The sequence below is a fragment of the Macaca thibetana genome, chromosome 7 (assembly GCF_024542745.1).
Source record: "Macaca thibetana thibetana isolate TM-01 chromosome 7, ASM2454274v1, whole genome shotgun sequence".
Lineage (NCBI taxonomy): Eukaryota > Metazoa > Chordata > Mammalia > Primates > Cercopithecidae > Macaca > Macaca thibetana.
This window is the reverse complement of record NC_065584.1, coordinates 99722647-99737029: the sequence shown is the minus strand read 5'-3', so window position 1 is coordinate 99737029 and position 14383 is coordinate 99722647. Positions and strand designations below refer to the sequence as shown.

The window sequence follows — 14383 nt, the reverse complement described above, 5'->3', positions numbered from 1 at the left end:
GATCCTGGAGTCTCACTGGTGACATACGCAGGGGCATGGCAGCAGCTACTTGCCTGCAGGCTAGTTTGGCACCTAACTGGGAAACTGAAATCCCTGCTCTACGATAAGAGATACAAAGAATGTTCTGAGAGCAGGGTTGTTTTCGTTTTGTCATCAACCACTAATTTTAACAAGGGGTGGATAAATTTGTGTGAAGCTTCTTTTTTTTTTTTTTCGAGACAGAGTCACGCTCTGTTTCCCAGCTGGTGTGATCTTGGCTTACTGCAGCCTCCACCTCCCAGGTTCAAGCGATTCTCCTGACTCAGCCTCCCAAGTAGCTGGGATTACAGGAGCCCACCACAACGCTGGGCCAATTTTTGGACTTTCAGTACAGATGGGATTTTGCCATATTGGCCAGGCTGGTCTCAAACTCCTGACTTCAGGTGTTCCGCCTACCTTGGAGTCCCAAAGTGCTGGGAGTACAGGCATTAGCCACCATGACCAGCCTGTGTGAAGTCTTAAATGGGATTCCTAGATTCAGTTTTTCCAAGTCAGAATCATTTAACGAACTTCTACATACCCCTAACAATTGTACACAAACATTTTACCCCAAAGAATCTGGGAAAGAGGAAAGACTATGTTAATATTTAGAGATAATCTTTCCAAAGGGCACTACTAATTTTAATGGCTACACTCCAGAATTTTATTTACATAAAATTCAAGAAGTAGAGGTCAATATGGAGTCTCACACCAAAAGATTAGACACTGCATCATTCCATTTTTAAAAAAGGTAAATGGCAGCAATAGAAAACAGACTGGTAGTTGCCTGGGCTCAGGGGTGTGGGTGAGGTAGAAACTGACTGCGAAAGTACACTAAGGAACTTTCTGGGGTGATGGTTAAATGATCACATATATTTGTCAAAACTCAAACTGTACATTTAAAATTCGGTGAATTTTGCTGTGTGTAAATTGCATCTCAATAAAATTGATGTTTAAACTGGAGCCATATCAAATGATGGAATAACAAATTAATTAGAAAGAATAGATGTTGCATTTTTACCCTGTTTTTAGCATTTGTCATTTTGTCCTGCTTAGCCTGGTAAAGTACATCCTGGTAAGTGGATGCCAAGGGCTCTTCAAGATTTACAAGCATGGCATTGGGATTTTTCAAAGCTGCAAATGTGTCGGCTGGAATTCTATGGTCAATAGCTTCATTAATAGCAATAACAGCAGCATGTACTAAAAAAACAAAAACAAAAACACTGAGATTATATAGATTAAAGGATGTATATCACAATAGAAAGCAACACTGCACCCCCCCATTAGAGACAGAGGCTCCTTTTCACAGAGAAATAACAACTGGAGTTCAAAGACTGGCTCCCTGGGCCCTATGAGCCTACCCTCTTCCTTACGGTATACAAAGCCACAGCTGCATCTGTGATCCATGTTTGGGATGATGAATTTGGAATCTCACAGAGAAATACTCATAAGAGAGCCTTGCAAGGAGCACTTGCTCTGGAGGTATTTGCCTTAATTACCGAGTAAACACCATAAAACAATAAGAAACTCAATGAGCCACGGAAATGTAGGACTTCCTTTCTTTTTTTGTTTTTTTTGAGACAGAGTTTTGCTCTCTTGTTGCCCAGTCTGGAGTGCAATGGTGCCATCTCGGCTTACTGCAACCTCCGCCTCTTGGGTTCAAGTGATTCTCTTGCCTCAGCCTCCCAAGCAGCTGGGATTACAGGCACGCGCCACCACGCCTGGCTAATTTTTGTCTTTTTAGTAGAGATGGGGTTTCACCATGGCCAGGCTGGTCTTGAACTCCTGACCTCAGGTGATCCACCCGCCTTGGCCTCCCAGCTGCTAGGATTACAGGCGTGAGCCACTGTGTCCAGTCAGGACTTCCTTTCTAAATGCTTTCACTTTAATCAGAATTAATCATGTATTTCCAAATAACAACGGCATGGAAGACTGTGTTTACAACTACATCTATGGACTTAAACTTGCTAGCAAGATTCACAATGTCCTAGATCATCACTATAGAATTAATTATTGGAAATGGTGGCAACAATCTCAGTTGAACCCATGAGATTTCTCTCTTCTTACATGCGGCTTCATCCACTGACAGTTCATTAGCCAGGATGCCCCCAATCTTGCTAAATGCAGGCATTTGGATGCCATACTTCTCCAACTCAGTCTTCATGTTGTTGATTTCTTCTTCTACAGGAGGGAATTAATACTCAGTCAATCAAGCTAGGCACCTTTCCATAACCAAGAGAAGGAAACATATTCCTCAACTATGCAATGGGATTAAATGGCATTTACCTTTTAGGGTGTTATAAAGATATAAAGATAAAATGTATGGAAAGCACTTAACACAGTAACTGGCATATAAAATGCAGTCAAACATTATTATTATCAAGGGCATCAAACATAACTATAAAGTGAGCCGGTCCTACAGGAAATAGTTGTTCAGAATTGCTACTTGTGGCATTTCCTACAATGAACTTATAAATGGAACAGTTTTAATTTGAGCTCAACAATAAGTGAATCACAAACTAAGTCAGTTATCTCAGTCTTTACAATCCAAATCATTAGCTGCTATTCAACAATTTCATTTCTAAGGCAGAAAGCCAAATGATAAAGAAAACATGTAAGGTCTGGCCCTTTCCCCAGGTCTGGTGAATAACTTCCCTGGAAGGAAAAAATATCATGGACAAAAAATTTCTTACCAAGTTTTAAACTTTCAAGCCTACAAAACAATCACCACTTTGAAAGACTTGAATCTATCTTACCCTTAAACAATATTACCACTGCTCTTTTTCTCCCTAATCCCTCATCTCTTCAAGCATCTGGCTATAGCAAATACACATAGAAACACCCATCCAAATAAGCTTAAACTTTAAAATTACTAAATTGGCATCTTTGTGTCATCTCACTCCCCACTCTCCCTCTTGCTTTGCCCACAACAGATGCTTACTGGAATGGAAAGGCAAAGATAGTTATAAAGCTTTTTTCAACATACCCAAACATTTAATGTTATGTGTTAACATTATTATATGTTTTATATATGTTAATGTTATCCCCAATTTATATACAAGAAAACTGAGACTCACTAATCATGTTCACATTATAAGTGAGAGAACAGAGCTTGAAATTCCAAGTTTAGTGTTCTTTACCCCACATTAGAGAAGCAAGTTATTAATATTTCTTTCACCTCCACTGCCAGAGTATTTTTAAAGCCTTAGGTCTTTAAAATTGGTACTGCTGGCTCTCCAGGCTATTTCCACGTAATTCAAGCCATTTCCTGCCAAGTCTGTAACTCCTTACCTGTGAAGTCAACCTTTCCATATAGGTCTTGAATTTGAGGAGCCAGGCCTAGCTTGAACAGGTACAAACTAGAAGATACAATATGCAAAAGGTTAGGCCTCCCAGCAGTGCCTAGCTGCCACCCTTAAAAGGGGAAAATCAGCATGAAGAATAAAATAGAAGCATTCTAAACACTGAGACTCCCAGTACCTACAACAGTCTCCTTTGTAGTTACAATACTCTATTTACCTCAGAGTGTTTTATTTTAGTTTAAATGACAGCATTGTCCTAAAAAGTCACATAACACAATGCAAAGAGCACTGGACTGGGAGAAATCAGTAGGCACAAATTCAAGTCCCGGTTCTGGCACAAAGTCAATGTACAATTAGATGTTAATGGCCAGGCACAATGGCTCATGCCTGTAATCCCAGCACTTTGGGAGGCTGAGGTGGGCAGATCACCTGAGGTCGGGAGCTTGAGACCAGCCTGGCCAACATGGCAAAACTCCGTCTCTACCAAAAATACAAAAATTAGCCAGGCGTGGTGGCATGTGCCTATAATTCCAGCTATTCAGGAGGCTGAGGCAGGAGAATCGCTTGAACCTGGGAGGCAAAGGCTGCAGTGAGCCAAGACTGCACCACTGTACTCCAGCCTGGGCAACAGTGCGAGACTCGGTCTCAAAAAAGAAAAAAAGATGTTAACATTAATGTTAATGTAATTAATAGTGAAGTGTCTCTTCATTTGTTTGCTTTCCTGTAATCAGTAAGTTTTAAATAATAAGACATCTTAGAAAAGCTTCATAAAAATGATTCAGATGGCAAATCTTACTTAAACTGAATTCATATTACTGATGGAAAAGTTTAATCCAGGTAATTTAACAGTTTTAGATAAATAGTATTTCATATATTTTTACTTTTTAAGTATCAGGTTGGTAAAAATTATTTTTACTTTTTAAACTTAAAAAAAAATCACTTAGACTCTAAGCTTCACGCAAGCAGGGACAATACAGGGCTCATTCACTAATGTCTACCCAGAGCCTAGCATATATTAATAAATGTTAATCAATATTTGACAGATGAATGGACAGATAAATCAATGTCCATAAGCCTGTGTTAAGTGGATTCTAAAGCCCTAGCTGACTGGAACCAACAAATTAGAAGAGATCAGAAGGGTACTTCACAGATACTGACAAAAGCAAGAAATCGACAGTTTAAAGTAAGCAGGGAAATAAGAAATATATAAAAAATAAATCATAGAAACTTGAAGTGGTATACAAGTTTTTGTAAATAATCTATAAACTCAGTATCATCTAAATACAAACATGCATCATGTACACTGCAATCACAGAACTGATCAAAATTTAAATTGTATATAATAAACCCAAATGTATAACAGAAAAACAAAAAAAATCAAGTATTCTCAAAACACACTAGACTTTATGCATCCACAGAAGCTAATCATTTTCTCAGAGAAGTGCAAGTATAAGACGTATGTATATGATTAAATGCTTTTCTTTCAGGTAAAACACTCAAGATGGATATATAAAGCTCCTCTCTCAGAAGATTTTAAATGTATTCAAAAAATTCTCCAGACTGGGTGTAGCGGCTCACGCCTGTAATTCCAGTACTTTGAGAAGGAGAGGCAGGAGGATCGCTTGAGGTCAGGAATTCAAAACAGCTTGAGCAACATAGCAAGACCTTGTCTCTACAAAAAAAATTTTTTTAATTTGCCAGGTATGGTGGTGCATGCCTGTAGTCCTAGCTATTTGGGAGGCTAAGGCAGGAGGATAGCTTTCACCTTGGAGGTTGTTACAATGAGTCAAGATCACACCTCTGTGTTCCAGCCTAAGCAAAAGAGTAAGACCCTGCCTCTTTAAAAAAGAAATTCCAAAGTAAAATAACTAATAACTTTCTATACATGTAATATGTTCCCTTATATATTTTTCTCACTAATACATCACACCTGCATTCTTAATTGCGAGAATATTTTTCTCCAAGAATTTCTTTCTCATTTATTCCTACTTGGAAATAGGGAACAAGAAATTTTAAGAAAGTTCAAGAATGTTGCAGATATGGTTTGGGTCTGTGCCCCTGTCCAAATCTCATGTCAAATTGTAATCCCCAGGTGGGGGCCTGGTGAGAGGTGACTGGATCAATGGGGGCAGATTTCCCCCTTGCTGCTGTTCTCCTAACAGTGAGTGAGTTATCGCTAGATTTGGTTGTTTAAAAGTATGTAAGCACCTCCCCACCTCTCTCCTCCTCTTGTTCCTGCAATGTGAGATGTGACTGTTTCCTCTTTGTCTTCTGCCATGATTGTAAGTTTCCTAAGGTCTCTCCAGCCATGCTTCCTGTAGAAGCTGTGGAACCTTAAGCCAATTAAACTCTTTTCTTTATGAATTACCCAGTCTCAGGTATTTCTTTATGGCAGTACGAGAACGGACTAATACAGTTGCTTTCACAGTACCAAGAACACTAAATTAGCTTTTAATGTCTTTCAATGGTAAATTAAAGGTGCTACAACCATATCACTGGCTGACATAAAAAGCAGACATGGGCACCATCTTTCTTTTAACTCTCTTTAATTATTACAAGTATTTTATGGCGATACTGGAGCTATGAATGGATTCAAAATGGCCAGTTAAGTCCTCTTACCCACAATCAAAAGTACTTAGCTTCACACTGAAACTTATAAACCCTAATGGTGAACAGCACTTTCCCATCTTTGTTCCTGCTCTCCCATGCCTACTTCCACAAATACACTGTTAGGCACCTATAATGGGTCAGCCTGTAACTGCGCTTAAGATTTATTTTTTGGCCGGGCGCGGTGGCTCAAGCCTGTAATCCCAGCACTTTGGGAGGCCGAGACGGGTGGATCACGAGGTCAGGAGATCGAGACCATCCTGGCTAACACGGTGAAACCCCATCTCTACTTAAAAAAAATACAAAAGGCCGGGCGCGGTGGCTCAAGCCTGTAATCCCAGCACTTTGGGAGGCCGAGACGGGTGGATCACAAGGTCAGGAGATCGAGACCATCCTGGCGAACACAGTGAAACCCCGTCTCTACTAAAAAATACAAAAAACTAGCCAGGCGAGATGGCGGGCGCCTGTAATCCCAGTTACTTGGGAGGCTGAGGCAGGAGAATGGCGTAAACCCCGGAGGCGGAGCTTGCAGTGAGCTGACATCCAGCCACTGCACTCCAGCCCGGGCGACAGAGCGAGACTCCGTCTCAAAAAAAAAAAAAAATACAAAAAACTAACCAGGCGAGGTGCCGGGCACCTGTAGTCCCAGCTACTCGGGAGGCTGAGGCAGGAGAATGGCATAAACCCGGAAGGTGGAGCTTGCAGTGAGCTGAGATCCGGCTACTGCACTCCAGCCTGGGTGACAGAGCGAGACTCTGTCTCAAAAAAAAAAAAAAAAAAAAAAAAAATTTATTTTTCTTATTTTCTACTTAAGCTGAACTTTGTAGCAATGGGCAGAAGGAAGCTGTGTTAACCTATCTGGATTCTAACTATCTTTTCTGTGAATGGTGAGTAACCTAGAAGTCACTATGTCAATCTCAAAGATGATTAATAAAGACCCTGGAACACAGCAGGTGATTAGGAAACAGAATCTACTATAGGCCCACAGTCCCTTACCCAAATTCTTGGAGCCAGATATATTTGAATGTTGAATTTCTCAGATATTAGAAAGTGTATTTCTATTTACAGTGTATATGGTATTATAAAGTATCCCCAGCAAGCCCTGGGGCAGCATCCTCAATCCAATACATTACTTTCTGCAGAGAAACACACAAACATAATCATACTAAGGAGACAAATGAGCTTACACCAAACTTAAAATCAATTTTCAGATAATTTAGGGTTTTAATTTAGGATAAGAGATTATGGACCTGTTTAACCCCAAAATCAGTTATTAGAATAACAAAACGGGGAAACAGGAAGTATACAAGTATTTTGAGAATGGAAAACTGGGGTCTTATCTAAGAGTGGAATGTTATCTACAAAAGTAATATAGTATGATTAAAGCACAGTGACTATCTCTGGAATAATGCCAATCAAGACTTCAGAGGGGGAAAAAAAAAACGGCAAGCAGGGAGGAGACAGACAGTTAGTACTTTTCTGTCACTGTTGATCCAAAGAAGATGGAGCCTTATCCAATACAGTGAGGTGAGGAACCTGCTTTGAACATGGTTGTGTTTTGTGGTAAAAGAAGAAACTCTCAGCAACTATAAATACTTCCTACATATTATCAAATGTTGCCAATCCACCCTTCAGGAAAAACACCATTAAAAAAAAAAAAAAACCATAAATCACAAAACACACCACTCTATATATACTTTCTAAGCACAGACTGCATATTCAAGAGAAATGGAAAACAATAGCAGACTTCCTTTCTTTCTCTTTCTGACTCTACCACTAGGAAGGCATAGTTAATTCTTTAGCTTCTACTACACAGAATTTGAGGGCCTGGAACCCAGGTTACACTGCAAGAGTAGTGGCTACACAACTAGCAGAGAGGAATTCTGCTTCCATGTTCAGATATCCATCGCAGGTACAGCCTTCACAAGATTATCAACATAGACAAATCTCATGCAACACTAAGTCAAACACAATACTCAGAATTAATGTGATCTGGACTCAGACACACATATTTGGTAATGTTTTGTTTTGTTTTTTAGAGACAGAGTCTTGCTCTGTCGCCCAGCCTGGAGTGCAGTAGCACAATCATAGCTCACTGCAGCCTCAAACTCCTGGGCTTACGTGATCCTCCCACCTCAGCCTCCAGGGTAGCTAGGACTGCAAGCGTATGCCACCATGCCCAGCTAATGTTTTGTTTCTTGTAGAAATGGGGTCTTGCTACGTTGCTCAGGTTGGTCTTTAACCCCTGGCTTCAAGCAAACCTCTCGCTTTGGTCTCCCAAAGCACTGGGATTACAGGTGTGAGCCACTGTACCTACCCAGCCTCAGACACGTATTTGAAATTGCTACATTCTCAACACGAGATCCACTAGTTCTCAGCTATATTCATTCTTTTGTATGTTTCACACTGATTCCAATGATACCACAGATCTAGTACATGTTTGATCAAGAAACGAGACAACAGTCTTCTTATAGATCAGTATTATATACCTACTCCAATGTAATTAACACTTAGCAAGCACACATAGATGATGCTATGTAAGTGCAGCCCAAGCAAAAATCTGACTCATGTCCCACTTGCTCTGCCACCATCTCCTTTAGTCCTGTGGCCACCAAGTAAATCTGCTAAAATACTATACTACTGTACCACAGGTTGAGTATACCAAATCTAAAAATCCAAAATCCAAAATGCTCCAAAACCTAAAAATTTTTGAGCACCAACATGACCCTCAAAGGAAATGCTATAATTGGAGCATTCTGCATTTCAGATTTGGCATGCTCAACTGGTAAGTATAATGCAAATACTTCAAAATCCAAAACACTTCTGGTCCCAAGCATTTCAGATAAGGAACCTGTTCTGTATTTAACCTGTATAAGCATCTACTACTAACCATCCCACTATCCTTCCAGACTTGTATCTTTTCCTTCCAATTTAATTTAGGATTCTGGGGACCTCAAAATTAAGCCACATTCCAAATTTACCATGACATTATGGGAAAAAAATATATTTTGTATCATTTCCTACTATCATGTTTGTGTTGGTATAAAAAGTATTATTATTATTATTATTATTATTGGAGATGGAGTTTCGCTCTTGTTGCCCAGGCTGGAGTGCAATGGTGCAATCTTGGCTCACTGCAACCTCTGCCTCCCGGGTTCAAGCAATTCTCCTGCCTCAGCCTCCCGAGTAGCTGGGATTATAGGCACCCACCACCAATGCCCAGCTAATTTTTTGTATTTTTAGTAGACACGGGGTTCTGCTATGTTGTCCAGGCTGGTCTCGAACTCCTGACCTCAGGCGATCCACCCGCCTCAGACTCCCAAAGTGTTGGGATTATAGGCGTGAGCCACCGCACCTGGCTTGTAAAAATTATTGAATGAATGAACAAATGGCTTAACGATGGCAAGGACCTAGATAATTAAATAAGAGACTGCACTCCAAGTGAAGGCATAGTTCACAGAAACACTAGATCAATTATGGAAGATACCATGTTTTTAGAACAAAATTATCTGCTATTAAATAAATAAATCCTTTCTCGGTACTCCGTAGAAAAACACAGCTGTTTCTCACCATTTTGTTCGGATAACAGTATTTTATCCTATTTGGAACTTTTGAAACTAATGAAAAAACTTTTTCATTCTTACCTCAAGCATAAAAAACTACACACTCAATTCAGATGTTATTCATAATTTCCTTATTTTGCCAAGAAAATTTGATTACCTGAGTGCATGGATACAGTAGATACATCTTGGCATGTTCTTTCGATCATAGATATCCGTAGTTTCTGGGTAAAAAATCTAGGGAGAAATAAAAGAAATAGAGTAAGGTATCCATTCACTGTGTTCATCTGACATTCACCAATCATCAATAATACAAATCAAACAATGGACGGTTAGAAAACATCAGTGGCATTCAGTAAATAATTTCATTAGGGTGAATAGACATTTCATCATCAGAACTGCAAGGAATGAAATGCTGTAATACAGAAGAAAAAGTACTACTTGGAAAATCTTTATTTGGTCAACCCACTGAATTTCATTAGGTGTGAGAAGGTGATTTACTTATTTCAGACCCAGACACAGGCATATGAAGACCAAGTTCTAGTCCAGTTTAAATCACTGGACTGATCTGAGTATGAGGCTTTCAGAACCACAATGCTCCTAGTTACTATCTACCATGCCTAGATGGAGAAACAACTCAACAATGAACATTTACTAAGTGCTTTAGTTTGTGCAACCTGCTACACTTAGACATTGAAAAAACTATAAAATATTAAAATGCGTTTAATGCTTGGGAGAAATGGGAAGCTACACAGATGAAGTAGCTAGAATAGAGCATGTATAAGGGAATTTGGAAGACAAGTACTTTTCCATGGTAGCACTTACCAAGATCAATCATTTGTGTTTATCTGTTTGGCTACTCCAACAGACTATAAGCCACATGAAGGCAGGGCTAGATCTATGTTATTTATTCACTGCCATATCTTTGATATCAAGCCCAAAGCCAGCGTCATGGAGCTCTAAAGTTAGTGAATGACGTAGGATAAGAACAGAATAGATTTAGACTGGGAATAGCCTTGAATTTCAAGACCTATTGTCACAGTCGTGTGGCACCGTACAATTCAATCTGTAATTTAGGGAAATAAGGGGTGACAGTGGTTTGGATAAGCAAAAGACTGAATAATGAGGTGAGAAGAATTTGGATAAGCAATAAAGGCCTATATTAAGACTGTGAAATCATAAACTAAAGAAATGAGTGAATCATGATAGAGAGCAAAAGGCCTTCCAAACAAGAGAAATAGCCAGAATAAATAAAGCAGAAATAATTATGATGTGAGACAGTAAGGCAATATACCCTATTGTTTTTTAAAATCTACAGAATACATTCTAGAAAATAACAGAAAAATAAGGTTGGATTAGGTAGGATAAAATCAGATGATTATGAGCAACTTAAAGTCAGACAAGTCTGAACTTGATAAGCAGGACATAAAGTGGCAGCCTAGCTTTGGAGCTAAGGATAAAAATAGAGCCCTGGGGAGATCTGACTGGAGACAGGACATAGCGTATGTTGAATAATGGGAGACGAGCTGGGGAGGTAGGCTGGGAGGCTGTTGTTAACAGTGGATGGATAAAAGAGGTATTTCAAATAAACGGAGTAGCGGGAATGACCACATTTAGAAGTTCAAAGTATCTCCAAGGTTTTGAGACTGGATGACTGGGAAAATGATGACATGGTACCATTTATTATAGAGGAAGGGAAGTTCAGTTGGGGGAAAGGTAGATTTAGTTTTAGATATGAAAAATTCTAGGTGACAGGAAGCTATCCAAGGAGAAATATCCAGCAGCCAACTGAAGATACTATGTTTATCTTATGTCAGCAAGTCTTGAGAATAAAGGAAACCATGAAAATGGGAAAATGTATCTAACAAGGATTGCATCTTAAAGAATGTCCATCACTAGAACACGGAAGGTAGAATAATTAAAGAAAACAGGACGAGTTGAGCAGATTAAAAACAATTTTAAAAATCAAACTAAGAAATATCTCAGGGAAAAGGCAGCCAACAGTACCAATTATAATGAAGAGTCAAAAAGGATAAGAACCAAAAAATTACTGCATTAAGTTTCTATAACAGGCCAGCATGTACCACATAAAGAGATTAGAAAAGACATCCCGATAAACACCATATATGTACTGTCAATTACGTATTATACATTATATTAAGGACAACAATACATTTTTAGGTTATCATTAGTTCTTATTACTCAGAAGTCTTCTGGGCCTAAATGTAGAGTGGACAATTCAAGGTTTACAGCCATGATTATAAAGTTGTCCCTGAAAGCCTTTAATACATTCTATATTTGTTCCAATTGTAGTCCAGGACAATATACTACTGTTAGTAATCCAAAAAAGGTAATAAAATTACATCATTAAAAAAGCATCTCATAGTAACAATACTACTAGCAATAGAAAATATTAACAAAGCTCTTAGTACTATTCAAATGAGGTTAAATTGTCATTGCCCACTGGCAATATACTATATAAAAAACAGGTGCACAGTTTAATATTTTACACTATATATAGTACAGTATTTTATACTATATTTTAAAAAAAAAAAACAGGGAAAGGAAGTTACAGGTGCACAGACAGGCCACATAAATATAAGAACTTGACGTACTGCATTTCCTAACACTTGTGGGGCCTAATTCTCAAACCTACCAGTGGCAAGGAAGAGAACTTCAGCACTTTCTCTGGAAAAAAGCTAGTCTTCTGCAAAGACTCGGCTCTGATTTAACTCAATTCGACAGGTATGTATGCAACAATACATATCTGTAGTATATTTTATATATATATCCATATACTATATATATACAACATATAATTATATATTGTAATAATATATATTAATATACATTATTAAAATATACTATATATAATATATAATTGTATATCATAACAATATATTGTATATGTAATATATATTTATACAATATACATATGTGTATACAATATTTATATATTGCACAAAATACAAAATATAAAATGGTTTTAGCCACCTTCTGATACTCTACATCTCACTTTTTAAAAATAAATTTTCCTTTGGTTACAAAAATTTGAACTCTACAGGAAAGTATAAGGAAAATAAAAACCACCCTTAATCCCATCACACAGAAATGAAAACTGTTTTATCTCCTTACAAATTTTTCCCAAGAACACTCACTTTATTTTCAGACAAAAATAGTGATCTGATCTTAGCTAGAACACAAACTCTTATAACCTTCAACTGTTTTTCCCCACTTAATACATCAAAGGCCCTTTATTTGGGTTGATATCCTTTTTAATGGCACTAGTATTTGGCTGTAACACAATTAATACCCCTTGTGAAGAAACATGGACTTTGCTATCAATTTTTTCTATCATAGTCAATGCTAAAAAATCCTTATATATACATGTTTTTGGTGCTTTCTGATTATTTATTTGGGATAACTTCCAAGAAGCAGAATTCTTAGGTCAAAGGATATAAATAGAAAGAAAAAAAACAGAGAACAAAAGAAAGAACGAAATCAATCAATCCATTCATGTCTCTAAGAGTGACAATACAGTGTGGCAATTACAGATTCAGGCAGGAGTGGGATGACAATTTCACTGAAAGCAACACTAAATAAACTCCTGAGCAAAACACCCAGAAGATGTACACTCCAATCAAAACTGCAGCCATGACCAAAAACAGACACAGAAGTAACGTCATCACCTCTACAATCTAAAATATAAAACGACCCTTCATACTCCCTACAGATTTCTAAAACATTTCCTTATATTTCCAAAGGTCAAATTTTAATGCTAACAACTTTGTGAATAAATAAAAACCACTGATTTGGTATTCTTTAAAACGGTGAATCTCACAGCATGTGAATTCTATCCAAGGAAAAATAGTAAAATGTATGTCTACAATTTGATGTAGTAAAAGTAGATGTCATCACAGGGAATTTCTCTAGGGTAAGGTGAAACAGGTATGAGGATTACAAAAGAAAAAGAACAAAACTATTTCCTAAGTCAAAAAGAAAGACATCTTTCAGTATTTAAAAAAACACCAAAGATTCTGAGAATAATTTTACAGGTAGAATGAGAACAGGTTGTTTGGGGGTTATGCCAAAACAGCTGGAACAAAGCCTAAACTATTATCTCAGGTAAGTTACCTTAGGCAATCCAATCTCATCCATGGCATTCAACCACTGAATCACATTATCAGTGTGTCTAAAGTGGAGACCAGTCGCCTAGAAGAAAAAAAAAAATTAGGTTCTGTTGGCTGTATTGAAGCAAATATTAAATAAAAACTCTCTTCGCAAAAGTTTCCTCATGAGATTTGACAAATTCTCTTTAATTTTGAGGTCATTATGCTCACATTCCAATACCAAAAAGCCAATTCCACATCTCAGTTCCTCTCACTTAGGAACCACCTGGAGAGCCTTCCTGTGTATAGCGTGCTCAACAGAACATGTGGTCTTTGGAGTTAAATTATCTTGGATTCAATTACTGGCTTAGCCACTTCATCCTTTAGGGACAGAGTTTTACCATCTACAACAGCTGCTTTGTATGTATAAAGACTAAGTGAGATAATGCACATAAACCAATTACATTAGTATGGTATCTGAACACATAGAAGATATTCACAAAATGCTGTATAAAAATACCACGCTGGGACAGTGGCTCATTCCTGTAATTCCAGCACTTTGGGAGGCCAAGGTGGACGGATCACCTCAGGTCAGGAGTTTGAGATCAGCCTGGCCAACATGGTGAAACCCCATCTCTACTAAAAATACAAAAATTAGCTGGGTGTGGTGGCGCATGCCTGTAATCCCAGCTACTTGGGAGGCTGAGGCAGGAGAATCGCTTGAGCCTGGGAGGCAGAGGTTGCAGTGAGAGCCAAGATGGCGCCACTGCACTCCAGCCTCAGCAAC

General features: G+C 38.3%; 1 protein-coding gene across 1 annotated transcript in view; it reads right to left on the bottom strand.

Moving 5' to 3' along the window:
• IQGAP1 (IQ motif containing GTPase activating protein 1) overlaps window positions 1–14383 on the bottom strand; it is a 209616-nt gene that overhangs the window by 62471 nt on the left and 132762 nt on the right. The window contains exons 5-9 of the mRNA XM_050798029.1: window positions 13622–13699; window positions 9648–9724; window positions 3310–3377; window positions 2086–2199; window positions 1040–1218 (exon numbers count right to left, since the gene is read on the bottom strand). Of these exons, the coding sequence (XP_050653986.1) occupies window positions 1040–1218; window positions 2086–2199; window positions 3310–3377; window positions 9648–9724; window positions 13622–13699 (516 nt within the window). The remainder of the gene's footprint in view (window positions 1–1039; window positions 1219–2085; window positions 2200–3309; window positions 3378–9647; window positions 9725–13621; window positions 13700–14383) is intronic.